The sequence below is a fragment of the Bubalus kerabau genome, chromosome 5 (genome assembly GCF_029407905.1).
Source record: "Bubalus kerabau isolate K-KA32 ecotype Philippines breed swamp buffalo chromosome 5, PCC_UOA_SB_1v2, whole genome shotgun sequence".
In the NCBI taxonomy this organism is placed as follows: Eukaryota; Metazoa; Chordata; class Mammalia; order Artiodactyla; family Bovidae; genus Bubalus; species Bubalus kerabau.
The window spans coordinates 45,998,379-46,017,161 of NC_073628.1; the positions used below are offsets into that span (position 1 = coordinate 45,998,379).

Genomic DNA, 18,783 nt, shown 5'->3' on the forward strand with positions numbered 1-18,783 from the left:
ATTGAAGTTCACAGAGCACATCTTTTTCGTTTATAAAATGGAGATAGTATTTCTGTATTATCTCTGAACGTCCATGTATCAAATAAGATTATTGCTATTTAGTCAGTAAATTGTGTCCAATTCTTTTGTGACCCCACGGACTGTTGTTGCCAGGCTCTTCTGTCCATGGGATTTCCCAGGCAAGAATACTGGAGTGGGTCTCCGTTTCTTCCTCCAATCAGATAAATGTTTGTTAAATGTTAAATATTACAATGAAGAAAGTACTGTTTAGGATTTATTCAAAGTATTAGAATTGTTATCTTTGGTCATTAATTTTAACCTTATCTGTATTTATTTTTCTTTTCCATACTAAATTCAGAATCTTGTGACTGACTTCACAGTAGGTGACTTGAAAATAAAAGCTTTGAAAGCTTGTGAACTTGAAATTATAACTTAGGTGTTTAAAAAGGTAGAAAAGAATATATTGATAAAAAAGATCAGTTGTAATAAATACTTGAAGTATGGTAATTAATCAGGATAAGAAGCCCCATTTATATATACACCAACAGCAACTGTGATTTTAAGTATCCCTTCTGAGATTCCTTCCATATGCCATGAGTTTCATAGGACGTTGCTGCTGAATTAGTCTATTTCTCCTGTTAAAATATTGTAAGAAAAAAAACCCCAAAATAATGTGACTGAAAAAGTGTTTTGTTTATTTTGCTCAGATGAAACAATGCAGAGGTAGATGATCTAGAACTGGTAGTACAATTCTATGGTCCTTGATTCCCAACTTCCACCTCTAGAAGGCATTCTAATGCCTTCACTCTAATCAGTAGGAAGCACACAAAATGGGGAAAGGAGCACATGCCCATTCCTATTTAAAGACCTACATTGGAAGAGTTTTTTATCAATTCTATTTTATCCCCATGGTCACACAGACATGGCCACACTTAGCTCTAAAGGGAAACTGGAAAATAAAACCTCCAGCCAGTAGCCATGTGCCCCACATTTAGTATAGTCATTATTTGGAAAAGAAAGGAATTAGTATTGGTAAAAAAAAAAAAAAAAAAAGTAGCAGCTTCTATCACAGTGCCTTTTCCTAGTGTTCATTGAAGTGCATAAAATTAAAATCATATACCTTTACCACAGTATTATGTCTGGGTTTCATTTAAAACAAAACTAATTCTCTACTGGTAAATGAAGTGTCAAAATATTCTTTTACTCCAGACTTTTCAAGTTATTAAACTTATGAGCATTTGTTTTACAAAAGGAAATTAGAATGTATAAGAGAAACATGTTAGGATATTATAGACTGAATGTTTGTGTTCTCTCCAAATTCTTGAGTTGAAACCTTATCTCCTCCCCAGTGTGATGGTATTAGAAGTTGGACTTTTGGGATTCAATTGGGATTAGATGAGGTCATGTGGGTGGAGCCCTCATGAATAGGATTAGTGCCATTGTAAGTGACAACACAATTTTGCTTCCCTTCTCTGCTGTCTACCATGTGAGGGTATACCAGAATGTAGCAGTTTGCAACCTGAAAGTGCTCTCATCAAAACTTGATCATGCCAGCACCCTAATCTCAGACTTTCAGCCTCCAGAACTCTGAGAAATAAATTTATGTTGTGTATAACACTCAGTCTATTGTACTTTGTTATGGTAGTCCAAACTGACAAGTCATAGAAGCTGTAACAAACAAACCCAATGGCCTAACCTAATAAAAATGGGTTGATTTCTTGCTCATGCCAAGTCCAGTGTGGATGTTAATGGCTGGTGAGCAGTCTTTCACATGACCATTTTAATGGCTTCTCTAAACCCCATCTCCCTGATGATCTTCTGCATCTTCTGGGACATAAGGGAAAAGCGTATTTGGAGGGTCCCAGAGGAGGAATTGGAGAAGGCAATGGCACCCCACTCCAGTACTCTTGCCTGGAAAATCCCATGGACAGAGGAGCCTGGTAGGCTGCAGTCCATGGAGTCACTGAGAGTCGGATACGACTGAGCGACTTCACTTTCACTTTTCACTTTCACGCATTGGAGAAGGAAATGGCAACTTAGTCTAGTGTTCTTGCCTGGAGAATCCCAGGGACGGCAGAGCCTGGTGGGCTGCCATCCATGGGGTCGCACAGAGTCGGACACAACTGAAGTGACTTAGCAGTTAGCAGAGGAGGAATATATGGGCCAAACCTGGAAGTGATTTACCTGCCTACTGCCCACATTCCACTGTCCACAATTCATTGACAAGGCCAAAACTGGGTATGAGTTTGGTTGTGAGTAGGAGTTTGAGGAAATGGGTTTAGTGACCATATTAACAGATATGTGTTAGGTCTTTCTGTTTGAGCCTTTTCAATTTTTTACACTGTAGGATCTAGTAATTGCTTGGGATTTTAGTTTTGGTCTAGGATGCCTCACTTATGTTGAAGCCTCAATTCTTGACTGAGAAAAAGTAAATTATTTTCTCTCATGTGCCATTATTTACTTTTCTCCATTTTCTATAAAAGTTTTCCCACTTAAGCTCATTTTCCAACAAATATAAAAAGGCTATGAAATTCTGTTTTCCTTAGCCATTCCATGTCCTTTTTCCCTATGGAACTTCCCAAAATATATTCCATTATTTATGGGTGAATAATTATTTATATAATATGGTTTGTTTGAGAAAAGAATTGCCTGTCTCTCCTCTCCTAACATCTATTATCATCTACATGCTGAGCAACACCATACCTATTTTTCATACAAGCTCAGGGTCTTCTCTATATGTAATTAACTATTCCCTCAGGAGACTATTGATAGGATCACCTATTAAATAAAAGCATAAGAGCCAATTCAGGGTCAAGATCCATTTTACTCAATCATAAACCTTGGAATACTAAAGGCATGTTCCAAAAATTTCAGCTTAACTGATTTTATAATTATGCTATTGTACTTGGAAATTGTTTGTAAAAATAAATCAAGAACTTAAATTTAAAATAAGGTCAAATAAAATTATGCTAGCAACTGGAGTTACATGGTTTTAGAAAGAAAAATAAATATTCCATATTTATTTATTCAACAAACTTTTATAAAGTATCCACTCTGTGCAGGCACTTTGCTATACACTAGGAATTATTGTTGTTTAGTTGCTCAGTTGTGTCTGACTCTGTGACCTCATGGACTACAGCATGCAAGGCTTCCCTGTCTTTCACCATCTCCTGGAGCTTGCTCAAACTCACGTCCATTGAGTTAATGATGCCATCCAACCATCTCATCCTCTGTTGCCCCTTCTCCTGCTTTTAATCTTTCCCAGCATCAGGATCTTTTCTAATGAGTTGACTCTTCAGGTGGCCAAAGTATTGGGACTTCAGCTCCAGCATCAGTCCTTCCAATGAATGTTCAAGGTTGATTTCCTTTAGGATGGGCTGGTTTGATCTCCTTGCAGTCCAAGGCACTCTCAAGAGTCTTCTCTAATACCATAGTTCAAAAGCATCAGTTCTTTGGCCCTCAGCCTTCTTTATGGTCCAACTCTCACATCCATACATGATTACTGGAAAAACACAGCTTTGACCTCATCCATCAGAGGGCAAACAAAATGAAAACCACTAGCAAAGAAAACTAATCAAACTGATCACAGGGATCACAGCCTTGTCTAACTCAATAAAACTATGGCCCATGTAGGGCCACTGAAAACAGATGGGTTATGGTGGAGAGTTCTAACAAAACATGGTCCACTGGAGAAGGGAATGGCAAACAACTTCAGCAGCCTTGCCTTGAGAACGTCATGAACAGTATGAAAAGGCAAAAAGATATGACACTAGGAATAACTAACAAATATGATGCAGATGTTTCTGTCTTGGAATTTACAGTGTAATTAAGAACTGGGCCGTGAATAACTAACTATAATCTAAAGAAAATAAATGACTAAAAGGGCTGGAATGTCAGATAAGGTCCAAAGAAAAAAAAGAAAAAAACACAAATTTTTTCAGTCTGCTAAAAAATAGTCTTGCAGATTCCCAGAGTCCCTTGTAATTAAAAACCACTGCTGACATCAATGTAGCCCTACATTTTCAGTTCCTAACAGCCTTTCACATCCATTATCTTAATTACTCCTTTCAAATGACTAATACCATATTCATTATCACACTCAAAGATGAAGGACTGAGATTCAGAGAATTTAACTTGACAAGGTTACACAGCTAATAGGTAGTAAAGTTAGACCATCACCTGGGTAGGTCATATCCCCAAGTCTTCCAAACAGAGTTTTATAGGAACCATAAGGTTGTGGTTAACAGATTTGTTGTTATTGTTTAGTCACTAAGTTGTATCCAACACTTAGAGGACCAGGCCCCTCTGTCCATGGAATTTCCCAGGCAAGAATACTGGAGTGGGTTGCCATTTCCTGCATTGGCAGGCAAATTCTTTACCACTCAACCACCGGGGAAGCCCAGTTAACAGATTGCTGCTGCTACTGCTGCTAAGTCGCTTCAGTTGTGTCCGACTTTGTGTGCCCCCATAGACGGCAGCCCACCAGGCTCCCCTGTCCCTGGGATTCTCCAGGCAAGAACACTGGAGTGGGCTGCCATTTCCTTCTCCAATGGTTAACAGATTACCTGGGTTAAAATCCTTATACTATTACTTACTAATTAGTTGACCTTTGGTCACTGTCTTGACTTGAATTCCTTCGTTTACAAAATAAGGAAAATCACAATACCTACCTCATGCATCATTGTAAAATTTACATGATCTTTACAGATATCTGTAAATGCTTATCTATTAATGGAAAAATTTCATTAAATGATAAAGTCACTGTCTTGCATGTTGATGCTTAGTCTATTTTCTAACTCCATTTAGAAAGTAAATTCTAAACAATGGAATAGACCAGTATTTGAGACCTCCAGTGGACAAAAAATATTTCAAAAACATTATATATCATATATTTCAGAAACGTTATATATAAGATCTAAGCTGAGCTGATATCCAAATTGTAGCAAAATGATAGTACTTTCTACTTAGAAAGACTCATAAAAGCAATCTTTGAGATGGAGTTATATCTCTAGAAACTTTTTTAAAATGAAATATCAAATTTTAAATAAATACAGAGCCAGTATTACTGATTTTTCTTTTCACCTTTCACTCTGATATGGCTTTGCATGGTATTGATGCTGGTAGACAGCCCTCTAAAATAGGAACTAGGATCCTGCATAGCTAAAAAGAAAAGCAGAAAGGAAAAGAGCAAATGCCTGGGAAGCTGATGGATGGCGTGGGGTGATGGAAGAGGAATTGACAACAGCAGCAAGTGACAATATCAAGGGGAAAGGAGGAAAAATATAGTCTACAAACGTTTGACATTCAGTAAAGGAATTGCATTTGACAGAGCCAATCACTGGATAAACATCTGACCTTGTATATTGGCGGCATTACCAAATAATGCTAAACTTTTCTGTGATTTGTGACAAGAATCTGATTGATTCAACTGACTATATGCCTTTGAAGTTCTATGATACAAAGCTTTTAAGGTAGTCATCTAAAGACAGTGGAAATGTCCATAATATCAAGGGGCTTCTCTATGCTGAAAGAGTATTTTATAGAAAACTGGGCTGGATACGATGCCTTGTGTTTTTTGTTTGTTTGTTTTTTAAGATTTTTTTTTAATGTGGAACATTTCTAAAGTCGTTTTGAATGTGTTACAATATTGCTTCTGTTTTATGTTTTGGCTTTTGGCTGCAAGGCATGTGGTATCTTAGCTCCCTGACCAGGGGTCGAACACACAATACCTGCATTGGAAGGTGAAGACCAAAGCAACTGGACCACCAGGGAAGTCCTTGATGCTTTGTGGTTTTTTGTTTGTTTGTTTGTTTTTGTCCAACTTTTTTCATAATAAAAATTAAGGGAATTCCTTAAAAAGAATTAAGCGTACTCTTATAACTAGAAAAAAAGATCTGCTGTCATCTTAATGTATTTATATTTCAATACAATTAATCTGCACCAAGTAAGGGAGTATAACAGAATGATTGAGAGCAGAAATCTGCTTGATAACTAGCCCAAATTCTGGCTTCACCACTTACCAGTTGAATGACCTTGGATAAACCAGTGAACCTTTCTAAGCATTAGTTTCACCACCTGAAAGTTGCTTCAATTGTATCCTCTTTACAGAGTTACTGTGAGGATTGTTTCATAACTATGTAATAAAACAGCCCACTACACAGTAGTTGAGAGCATAGTAAAAGCAGTAATCTCTGTTGCCAAGTGGTAATTAAGTCATAACAAAGATATGAATTATACTTCCATTTATAATTAAACTATGAAGATGAGGCTTTGTAATTTGTTAGCCTAGGGAAGACTTTTTTAAATTGAAGGTTGATGAATGCAAGCACACCTATGAAAAAATTCAAACATTTTCAAGTGATTTTAATCAAAGCATCTTAAAAATAATTACCCTTAATATAAATAGAATCTTTACTAATTATACTTTCCTGCAGCTAACTTTGTGTGCTAAGTTGCTTCAGTCATATCTGACTCTTGTGTGACCTCATGGGCTGTAGCCCACCAGGCTCTTCTGTCCATGGGATTCTCCAGGCAAGAATCCTGGAGTGGGTTGCCATTTCCTTCTCCAGGGTATTTTCCAACCTAGAAATTGAACCTACATCTCGTCTCTTATGTCTCCTGCACTGGCAGGTGGGTTCTTTACTACTAGCGCCACCTAACTTTATTTGATGTTGATTTTTTTTTCATCTGTGCATATGTATGCTCTTATACATTCATAGCAATAACTTTTATATACAAGTTTATAGATATGAAAGAGGAGAAAAACAATGATATAAGGAGAAAATATGGGATTTGAAATGAGATGATTGATACAGTTTTGGAATTAGCCATTCAGAAGACATGTGACTTTTAATGTGTCATCTAGATTTTCAGTCTCATTAACTTTATTTGTAGCATAAGCATGCTGAGCTTTACTCTGTCTCCTTTATGTGAGGAACATACAAGAGTGTGCTAATTCATATCTGCTTTGAGAGTTGACAATACCTTTTCCCAACCCTTTACTCAATGAGACCCAGTTGGTACTTTGAAAGAAACAATCATGGGACTATTTACATTATGGAAATTGACAGTACAAGTCGATATATTCTCCACTACCACCCTCATTTTTCCTCTGAGATAAGGTTAATATTTTTCTAGTACATTACTGGGAATGTCAAGTGGAAAAATGCTTTATGAACTCTAACATGCAAATATGTTATAATATTCATTACAGAAAATTATAAATAGAGTGACAATCTGTGACTTGCATATGAAAGTATCATTAAATGATCTTATCTAATTAAAAAGCAAAGACATAAATGAGCTTGTAGGATACATTTAAATGATTTAACAGACTTCCGTATGATAGAAATGCCCTATCAAATCAAGCTGATGAAGGAATATTATATATAGAAATTTTGCAGTCTGACTAACCATCCTTGTTTGCCCGAGACTATGGGGTTTTCCAGAATTAAGATGAGCTATATAATTTCCAGAATATATCACAAAATTAAAACATGAAGCAGTTCATTCAAAAATTATTAAAAATTTCAAGATAGCAACAGCAAAGCATTAAACCAGATATAGATAGGTTTGGGTGAGGAACACTCAGTTGCAATAAAGCTGGCTGTACCTAGGACCCAGGACTTTTAGTGCTAAAATCAGAATAGACTGGGGGAAACAGAGACTAAGATGGTTGTGACTCTACCTTTGCTTCAAAAATAGTTAGCATTAAATTAACATTAATGTATTATCAAAGACTTATCACACCTAATGAAGTATACCAACTGTAGGAGATACTATCAATTCAGTCAAAGTAAGGACAAGGAAGAGAAGACAGCTTGAATACCACTTTGCCTATAACTCGTTTGCTGATTCAGTCTGTGCCATTTAGTGAACTAAATGATTCTACTGTGACTCCTGAGTTTTCCTGAATGCACAAGTCTAAGAATATGGAATGCCATTTAAAATGTTACCTTAAAACAACCTTCAGACAAATTGTAAATGAAGACTGAACCATTATGATTAATGTGTAAGAAAATTGTATAGATATGTTTATAAACTGGAGATAAGATCTAAGAAATGTTGAAAAAATCACTGGATAATGTAAATCGCATGTATACTGTGTAAATATGTATATAAACAAAAGGATTAATGTCATTTTCTTTGCATACACACACACACAAGTATACATATACACACATGAACACTGGTGTTACCAAGAGGAGAAATCAGTCTGATATTTAAAATAAACAATTTCAAGTGACAATACAGGAAATAATTCTACTTTCTTTATTGAGTTCATGGAGATGACTGTAATTTTGACTGGTTTCACCATTGTCTTTGGGCAAACAATGAAAATTAGAGCAGCAGTTCTCTAATGCAGACTTTAGTGTGCCTTAGAACCACGGGAAAGACTTTTTAACACAAATGGTGAATCTCAGTGACTTTCTGATTCACAGTTTTGGGTAGGGTTTGTGTTTGCATTTCTAAGCAATTTACATAATTTATGGATCATTTGTGACCTTTTGTGCTGTGTGTGCTGTGTCGCTCAGTCATGTCCAACTCTCTGAGACCCCATGGACAGTATATAGCCCTCCAGGCTCCTCTGTCCATGGGGATTCTCCACGCAAGAATAATGGAGTGGGTTGCCATGCCCTCCTCCAGGGGATCTTCCCAACGCACATATCGAACCCAGGCCTCCCCACTGCAGGCAGATTCTTTACCAATTGTGCTGCCAGGGAAGCCCAAGAATACTGGAGTGGGTAGCCTATCCCTTCTCCAGAGGAACTTTCTGACCCAGAAATCAAACCCAGGGTCTCTTGCATTGCAGGCAGATTCTGCACCATCTGAACCGTGACCTTTTAACTGCTGCTGCTGCTGCTAAGTCGCTTCAGTCGTGTCCAACTCTGTGGAACCCCAAAGACGGCAGCCCACCAGGCTCCCCTGTCCCTGGGATTCTCCAGGCAAGAACACTGGAGTGGGTTGCCATTTCCTTCTCCAGACCTTTTAACTGCCATCTAATAATTACATGGTAAACAGTCACCCACAGCCGTGTTTGCTTCATTGCTTTGTTCCCCATAGTTGAAGAGACTTCCTGAGTCAAATTAAAAATATTTCTTAATAAACATAAATGCTAATTAATTATGACTGTAGAGCTAGCACTTTGTGTAAGAAACCTTGAAGTTGGAATGAAAGTTAATGCTTCATTGTAACTAGCGACTTGCATAGATCCAGGGATCCTTTTTGATCTACAGTATTATATTTCTGCTGCAAGTCATCTAAATTATAAACTTTTGAAAAGTACTCAACCATGAAATACAACCTCATAAAATCATTGTGTGTAACCCTGTGAGGCTATGTACTTCATAGTTCCAGAAGAAAGCTGCATCAGGAGAGTGAATTGGAATATAGCTGGGGGGTGGGGGGTGGCGGGGAATGTTATCAACTGTCCCTTCTCTTTGATCTTTACATGCATCAATGTACATTTTTCTATCTTCTGTTTGGTTTTTTCCTCCAGTCATATCCCTGAAACTCTATGAAATGTTAAAATAGGTTAGAGAAGCACTTAAAATTAAATAAATTCAATGTACTCTGTTCTAAAATTTTAACCATGTATTTTTTCACATTTTAGACTCCAACAGACATGATAAAATGTAACATTTATAGCCCAGCTTCCTAGAAAGGAGTGTAATGAATTAGATAATGCATGTGAAAACGCCTACCTAGTGCCTGCTTTGTAGTAGTTGCTCAATTTTTTAAAACATCATTTTTATGGGTACACATTGGAGCAGTTATCAGTATGAAAATATTTCAAGGTAGAAGTTCATGATGTGGAATTTTAAATACAGAAGCATTTTTAGACTGTCACAATATAGGAGGAAAATATTTTAGGTGAAGAAAATAATATATTCAGAGGCAAAGTTTTTTAAGTGTGAGTTCAAGTTTAGAGGTTAGAGAGCAATTTTGCCTAAATCATTGAATTTCAACCCTGTTTGCATATTAGAACCACCTGGGGTGTTTTTAAAACTCCAGGTGCCTAAGCCCCACTCTGTACCAATTAAATCTGAATCTCCAGGGCTCAGAGATAGGCATCAATATTAAAAAAACAAGCGAACAAACACAAAAACTCTCCAGAGTGCTGTTGGGGAAGAAACGAAAGAGAAAGACAGATGGAGTGACAAGCTGAAGTTTCCTATTGTTATCAGCCTGAAACTGTGTTTATTAATTTCCCATAGGAATGTAGCACGCAGACTTGAAGGCATAACAAAGAGTAATTTGGGCAACTGTCACTGCCCTTCACAAAGAACTTTGAGCCATTTTGGCATCTGTGACTGCTAACAAGGTCCCTGCTGGCTTATTAGACTTTCCATCCGTGGGGAACCCTTGGACAAGAGAGAGGCAATAATGCATTCTGCACCTTGCTGAGGATAGTCAACGGATGAGAATAGCAAGTCACTAAACTCATCTCATAGTGCATAATAAAAGGTTCTCAAGGTGTGTCAGCAAGTCAGTATGAACACTACCCCGGTTTAGTGTGCAGAAAAGAGCATGGCATTTGAAATCAGTCAGAGCCATAGTCAATTCCTTGATTGCCTTGGTTTCTAGCTTGAATTTAAGTGTGTTTTTTAACTTCCATTAAGTCTTCTCATCTGAAAACTTGGGACAGTGATAATATTCACCCCTGGGATTCAAATGAGATCATGTACATGAAAGATATTTGAGAAGTTTGATCTATAGACTAGAATTCCTCTTGGACTCACTCTTCCAAAAGGGAATAAAATCTTGGCAAAAGAAACTACTGATGTTGGTGTTATTTTTTCTATTTTTTCAAGTTGATTCACCAGCCAAAAAATGAATTGTGTGAAGAAGTAAAATAGAAAATAAATTATTCACATTTTATATTGTTTACAACCATGACATTCTCTTTATTTGGTCACTTAACAAGTAGGCGCATAGAGCTCTTTAAAGGTCCCTTGTAGATTTTATGGAGAGCACTGTTCTTTTTCCTCCTCCCAATCTTTACAGGATGGTATCAGTGAAGAATTGAGAAGTATTTTTTAAGGCTTTTTAAAAAATTGATATATAGTTACTGTACAATATTATATAAGTTACGGGTGTACAACATACTGATTCACAATTTTCAAAGATTATCTTTCATTTATAGTTATTATAAAGTATTGGCTATATTCCCTGTCTTGTACAATATATCCTTGTAGCTCATTTTACACCTAATAGTTCATACTTATTCACCTATCCCTATACCAGCCCTGCCCCCCTTCTCTCCTCACTGATGGTTTTTAAATTCTTCTCCATATATGTGAGTCTGCTCCTTTTTTGCTATACTCACTACTTTGGTATATTTTTTAGATTCCACATATAAGTGATATTATACAGCATTTGGCTTTCTTTATCTGACTTATTTCACTTAGCATAATGCTCTCCAAGTCCATCCATGTTGCTGCAAATGGCAAAAGTTCTCTCATTTTTAGGGCTGGAATAGTATTCCATTGTATGTCTACAAACACACACATATATACATTGTACATATCTGCATATAGATATACATATATATATGTTGAGAAATATTTTACATTTTCTTTTAAATACAAATATGTTCAAGGTTCTGTTTCTGACTATGGAAAATCAAAGCAAAGTCTTTGGTTTCTGTTTCTGAGGACTTTCCAGTCCTATTTTAAGACATTAGATACACAGAGTCCGTTTAAAATTGTTAATATAATCAGATTGTCTGTATTAACAATTTGGTATTTATCACAAAGAGGTTGGGTGTTTGTCCAACCTATACCTTTGAACTATTTCTGAGCACATAACACAATATATTCTGGCAAACCCCACGCGCTTCTCATTCAAATACCCTTCATAAGAACATTGGAGACTTTCCTAGATGCATCATCTGGCAAGTTAGCAAAAAAAAAATGAGTAGAGAAACTCTAGCCTAGCTGAAAACATGCTTAGAATAGCAATCTAGTTTTCAGGATCACCCTGACGCATCTATTGTTGGCTGAGGGCAAGCAGGCAGGCTTTTGTAGAGAAATCGAGTTTAGGAGGGGTTTCCCAAGTGGTGCTAGAAAGAATCTGCGGCCAGTGCAGGAGGTGGAAGAGACATGGGTCTCATCCCTGGGTCAGGAAGATCCCCTGGAGAAGGAAATGGCAACCCACTCCAGTACTCTTGCCTGGTAAATCCCAGGGACAGAGGAGCCTGGCGGGCTACAGATCATGGGGTCATGAGTCAAAAAGTGTCTGGTGCTGGGATGGATCCTTAAGGTGGAAATTTGTGGCAAAAGCAGCTTTTCTGCAGTTGGAGTGGCCCATATTCTTGGTTATCAGCTCTCTGGATAGGCACCGATTTCTCAGATGCAGCAAACTTACAAAAATGATAGGTGCTATTCAGGAAGCATTTGTCTTGTGCTAGATTCTATACTAATTGTAGCACACTTGCTATAAAAGTGAGAGAAATTGTTTGATAAATAGACAAATAGATGGGGAAACAATGGAAACAGTGAGAGACTTTAGTGTTTGGGCTCCAAAATCGCTGCAGATGGTGACTGCAGCCATGAAATTAAAAAACGCTTGCTTCTTGGAAGAAAAGCTATGACCAACCCAAATAGCATATTCAAAAGTAGAGATACTACTTTGCCAACAATGGTCTGTCTAGTCAAAGCTATGGCTTTTCCAGTAGTCATGTATGGATGTGAGAGTTGGACTATAAAGAAAGCTGAGCACCAAACAACTGATGCTTTTGAACTGTGGTGTTGGAGAAGACTCCTGAGAGTCCCTTGGACTGCAAGGAGATCCAACCAGTCCATCCTAAAAGAAATCAGTCCTGAATATTCATTGGAAGGACTGATGCTGAAACTGAAACTCCAATACTTTGGCCACCTGATGCGAAGAATTGACTCACTTGAAAAGACCCTGATGCTCAGAAAGATTGAAGGCAAGAGAAGAAAGGGACAACAGAGGATGAGATGGTTGGATGGCATCACCGACTCAATGGACATGAGTTTGAGTCCGAGAGCTGGTGATGGACAGGGAGCCCTGGTGTGCTGCAGTCCATGGGGTTGCAAAGAGTCAGACAGGATTTAGTGGCTGAACTGACTGACTAAGGGTATGAGAGATGGGTATTAATTATTCCCTCTTTTACCAGTGAAGAAAACAAGGCTCACAAAACATAACATGAGAAAAGTAATACTTTCAGTAAGAAACGTAGAATTTAAACCCAGTTTGGTCTTCTCTAAATTTCTTTTCTCTACAAACAGTATCTTCAAATTGCTAAAAAAAAAAAAAAAAAAAAAAAAAAAAAAAAAAAAAACACCACTACAGGTTCACTAAGACACTTTAAAGGGTACCTGGCAGAGAGTTTTAAGAAAATTTATTTCCAGATCTTTCTCCCAAATATAATTTACTAAAATGAGTCTGAATGAAAAATCTCCTGAGATTCTTCTTTACCACATACCCTTGCATAATCTCCCTTCAACTTTTCAGAAGAAAGGCGTACCTCTAGCCTATATCCCTACTTATCACAGTACACTCCCAGAAGGGGTAAAATCATACGAGGTACTAAACCAGCAGAGAACTCAGAATATTGATGCCAGTGTTGCTGGAATGAATGGCTCTAACGAAAAGTAGCGAGTATCTTGGAAGTTAAGCGCTTTGTAAACAAAAGCACTTATAGCTACTTTCATCAAAGAATTTTTGTTTGAGTTGTCACTGATGGATTAGATTATTTTCATGCTGAATCAGCTATGTCATTTTTGGCATATACTAAAAAAAGACTTTAAGTAATTAAGTGAAACTCCTATAAAAATCTTTTTATTACCATCTAGTTTTTTATGAGAATAAAGTTTTCAGGACTAATGGTTTTTTGTTGTTGTTTGTTTTCTTTTTTTATTTGATTTTATTTTTTAACTTTACAATATTGTATTGGTTTTGCCATATATCAACATGAATCTGCCACAGGTATACACGTGTTCCCCATCCTGAACCCTCCTCCCTCCTCCCTCCCCGTACCATCCCTCTGGGTCGTCTCAGTGCACCAGCCCCAAGTATCCAGTATAGTGCATCGAACCTGGACTGGTGACTCGTTTCATATATGATATTATACATGTTTCAATGCCATTCTCCCAAATCATTCCACCCTCTCCCTCTCCGACAGAGTCCAAAAGACTGTTTTATACATCAGTGTCTCTTTTGCTGTCTCGTATACAGGGTTATTGTTACCATCTTTCTAAATTCCATATATATGCGTTAGTATACTGTATTGGTGTTTTTCTTTCTGGCTTACTTCACTCTGTGTAATAGGCTCCAGTTTCATCCACCTCATTAGAACTGATTCAAATGTATTCTTGTTAATGGCTGAGTAATATGCTGAGCCTTATTCTTTCTAGCAACGACTATTGTAGGGTATTGTAGATATCTGCAATAATTTTTAACTAATGGATGTTAGTCACTCAGTCGTGTCTGACTCTTTACAACCCCATGGACTGCACCCCACCAGGCTCCTCTGTCCATGGGATTCTCCAGGCAAGAATACTGGAGAGGGTGAGTGAGTGAGTGAAGTCGCTCAGTCGTGTCCGACTCTTTGCGACCCCATAGACTATAGCCTACCAGGCTCCTCCGTCCATGGGATTTTCCAGGCAAGAGTGCTGGAGTGGGTTGCCATTTCCTTCTCCAACTGGAGTGGGTAGCCATCCCTTTTCCAAAGGATCTTTCCAACCCAGGGATTGAGCCTGATCTCCTGCATTGCGGGCAGATCCTTTACTGTCTGATCCACCAGGGAAGACCTTTTAAATAACAATCTTCCATAAATATTGTTAATAAATGAATTTTCAATAAAACTTTACTTTTTACATTTAATAACTTATGTTGTAAAATATTTAGTGTTACATCATTCTAATAAAATATGTATTACTAAAATTTTTAATGACAATCTAGATTATATTGTCACATGAAGTTTTTAAAAGGTAATTTTAACTTTTATACCTAGTTTTGTTTCAGAAAAGTATGATAGGCTGATGAATTTTTAAAAAATATTTCAAGCATAATATATAATATTTTGGCATACTCCTGTGGGAAAACAGAACAAGAACATTAGATCTGGTGAAAAAAAGGAAATCCTATAAAATTTCAGACTATAATAGAAGAGTTTGTTTAGGTACTTTTGATATGGATGATGGCAAATAACAAATCATTACACTGGATACATTTTTATAAAGTGATTTCAAATTTTTATTTTAAAATTTATACTATTTGCAATATCTACCCCTGAATTTTTTCCTCTAAAACTATTTGCAATTATAATTAAAGCAATTTAGAAGCTACTTAAAATATGTGAGAGCATACATAAAAGATGGTTTTAAAGCTTTCATTTTGTTCTACTCAAAGATAAAAGCTTAAAGACCATTGCTCTACAAAAATTCCCCCCATGATATATGACTTATTACTAATAGGAAAAGCAATAAACCAATGCATTTAAGAGCTTAAGTTCTGGAATAAAACAGGTTTGTGTTCCAACCTTAGCTTCTGTTATTTGCTTTTTAATCTTAGACAGTTTGCTTAAACTCTCTAAACTGCTTTATCCAAATCTACATAACAGAGATTATGAAGATATCTAATTTTTAGAATCATTCTGAAGGTTACATGAAAATAATCATGTTAAGCTTTTAGAAAAATACCTGCACATATTAAGAACCATGTATATACAATCTTGGGCTTCTCAGGTTGCGCTCATTGTAAAGAATCCACCTGCCAATGCAGGAGAAGCAAGAAACGTGGATTTGATCCCTGGGTCAGGAAGATCCCCTGGAGAAGAAATGGCAACCCACTCCAGTATTCTTTCCTGGAAAATCCCATAGACAGAGGAGCCTGGTGGGCTACAGTCCATGGTCCTCAAAGAGTCAGATATGACTGAGCAACTGAGCACACACACACATACACAATCATAAAAGTTGTCATACACAAGCGATGTCAGAGGGGAGAAAGAAGTGTGTGGTCTTGGGCTAAGCTTCTGGAGGTAGCTGGGCTTGATACTGTCTCTGAGAATGAGTTTAAAAGCTCAAAAGGAGGAGACAAAAACATCAGCTGAAGGGGCAGAGATAGTCAGTCACAACGGTAGGAGAACACAAAGCATTGAACTCAAAAGTCAAGAGCTGCACTTTAAAAATGGAGCTGACAACAAAATAATCCTAATTGTTTGAAAGGAAGCTAGTTTCCTTCTGCCTCCTATTGTCTGCACTGTTTCTATCCTACCTTTTAAAATAAAATTATAACCTCATAGTTTCTGTTTTCCTGATAAGGCTACATTTTGAAATTCAATATATCCTTGGCATTTTCCTTTAGCTTGGTTCTGATTTAAGGTTTAACTCTATTCCTCCCACTTTTTTTAATTTAAAACTGAGTTCTACTTTTGTTTTGTGTTTTCCCTGAATGGACACTGAAATAATATCATACTTCACCTATTCCCTGGTAATGTATGGGAGAGAACACAGAATATCAAGAGCGCAGATGTTGCCATCTAACTGATATGGGTTAAAATACCAACTCTGCTACTACCTGTGCAAGCTTGGAAAACTCAGGACTTTTCTGAGCTTCATTTTTCTCTTCTTTCCAGTGGGGATAATTTCTAATCAGTAGAGCTACTGCAAAGACTGAAGGACTTATGTCACAGAAAGCATTTAGCTCAATTAACATACAGGAAAAAATAACTTATCATAATTATTATTCCTGGTGCAATGAATAGAGCCATTTAATGGAGTCCTGATTAACTTTGAAATATTTTGCAAAATGAAACACATTACCCGAAGTCCTCCAGACTGTCAAAGATGAATTGTAATGTCAATGGTCATAAGTTTTAATTTTTCTCTGGAATCAGAAATAAAAAGTAAAAGTAACCACCAGAACTGGAAAGCAAGAGGACACATAACAGCTGGAAAGATCTGTTTTTAAGTGCTGGTACAGACTGAAGTGAGAGTGACTATGCTGATTATTGCAAAAAGGTCTTACTACTTTTTAGGATCTAAAGGAGGAATAGTAGGCAGAAGCAACAGGATGAAACAGACTGGCTTAGCCAATTCCATCTGGCTAATCAGTCCATTGTGACCAGATTAACACCATTCAACTCTACAAAGATTTACTAAATGCTCACTGGGTATCTAGAATATGAACAATCCCAATACAGAATGCATTTTATGATTGACTTCATTGTTTTGAATCATGCAATTATTTTTCAAGTGTAGTTGTAAACCAAATGAGAAACTCACTTAGATTTTCAATCATTAAAACAAACTACTTTTTTTTTTTTCCCAATTTTCTTTTTGCCAACAGGATTTGCTGATCCACTTACTGGGATAGCAGATGCCTCTCAAAGCAGTATGCACAATGCCTTGCACATCTACATGAATGGAACAATGTCCCAGGTACCAGGATCTGCCAATGATCCCATCTTCCTTCTTCATCACGCGTTTGTTGACAGGTTGGTTGGCACTTCATAAATTACATGCTTATTGGTTTTAAATGTAGTGGATGTCAAGAAGATGTACAAAAAGCCAACAGGTCCATAAAAAGATGCTCAGCATCACTAGTCATTAGAGAACTGCAAATTAAAACCAAAATGAAACAGTACTTCTTGCTTGTTAGAATGGCCATCAACAAAAAGACGAGAGATAGATGCGGAGAAAGGGGATGTGGAGAAAGGGGAATCCTTGTGCAGTGTTGGTGAAATTTGTAAATTGATATAGCCATTATGGAAAATGCTATGGAGGATCCTCAAAAAATTAAAAATACAACCGCCATATGATCCAGCAGTCCCAATTCTGGGAACATATCCAAAGAAAACAAAACACTTAACTCGAAAAGGGCACTCCTACCTTCATAGCAGCATTATTTACAATAACCAGGATGTGGACACAACATAAGGGTCCATCAATGGATGAGTGGTTGAAGAAGTTGTCACCATCTCCATCTCACTCATGTTCCCAAGAACATGGATATAGTATCAAATAAGTAAGTGGAAGGTTATTAAGCAGATTTTATTGCTTTCTTGGCAACTTTAATATTATAAGAATTAAGTAATATCCCATATCAAGTTTTATTCAGAGATCAGTTTCCAAGAAAGTATATAAGTACCAAAATTATGATAGCAAATAACATCAAAACCACAAAACCCAGACATCAAGCAGAAGGAAGAGTGTTGGGAAGAATATCCTACCAGAACAGATTAAACTCTGTTTGCTACTGTTGTTCAGTCACTCAGTCTTGTATGACTCTTTGCGACCCGAGGGACTGCAGCATGCCAGGCTTCCTTGTCTTTCACTGTCTCTGGGATTTTGCTCAAACTCATGTTCCTTGAGTCAATAATGCCTCCCACCATCTCATCCTGATTACTGACTCATTTTTATGTCATATTATCTTTGTGAATTTGGGGCATTTTTTTGATCTTTGGTACCATCCTGTGAACTTTTAAGAAACCTAAATTTCCTAGATCTCTTGATGCCCCAGGCAAGAAACATGCGAACTATGGCTTTTAGGCCATATCTGTCCCTTACCTTATTCATAAATAAGATATAATTGGAACACAACCACAATCATTCATCTACATATTGTCTATGGCTGTTTCCGTGCTAAAATGGCAGAGTTGAAACAAGACTATATGGCCCACAAAGTAGAAAAGATCTAGTTTCTGGTCATTTACAAAAAAAACATTTCTTGACTCCTGCCAACCACCGAATTCCATGTTTATAAGCCAGGTGAGAGAAAATGGTTGATCTTTATCTAGCCCTCTTTGATCTA

General features: G+C 37.1%; 1 protein-coding gene across 1 annotated transcript in view; it reads left to right on the top strand.

The window, feature by feature from the left end:
- TYR (tyrosinase) overlaps positions 1-18,783 on the top strand; it is a 105,810-nt gene that overhangs the window by 28,718 nt on the left and 58,309 nt on the right. The window contains exon 3 of the mRNA XM_055581575.1: positions 17,320-17,467. Coding sequence (XP_055437550.1) covers positions 17,320-17,467 — 148 coding nt within the window. The remainder of the gene's footprint in view (positions 1-17,319; positions 17,468-18,783) is intronic.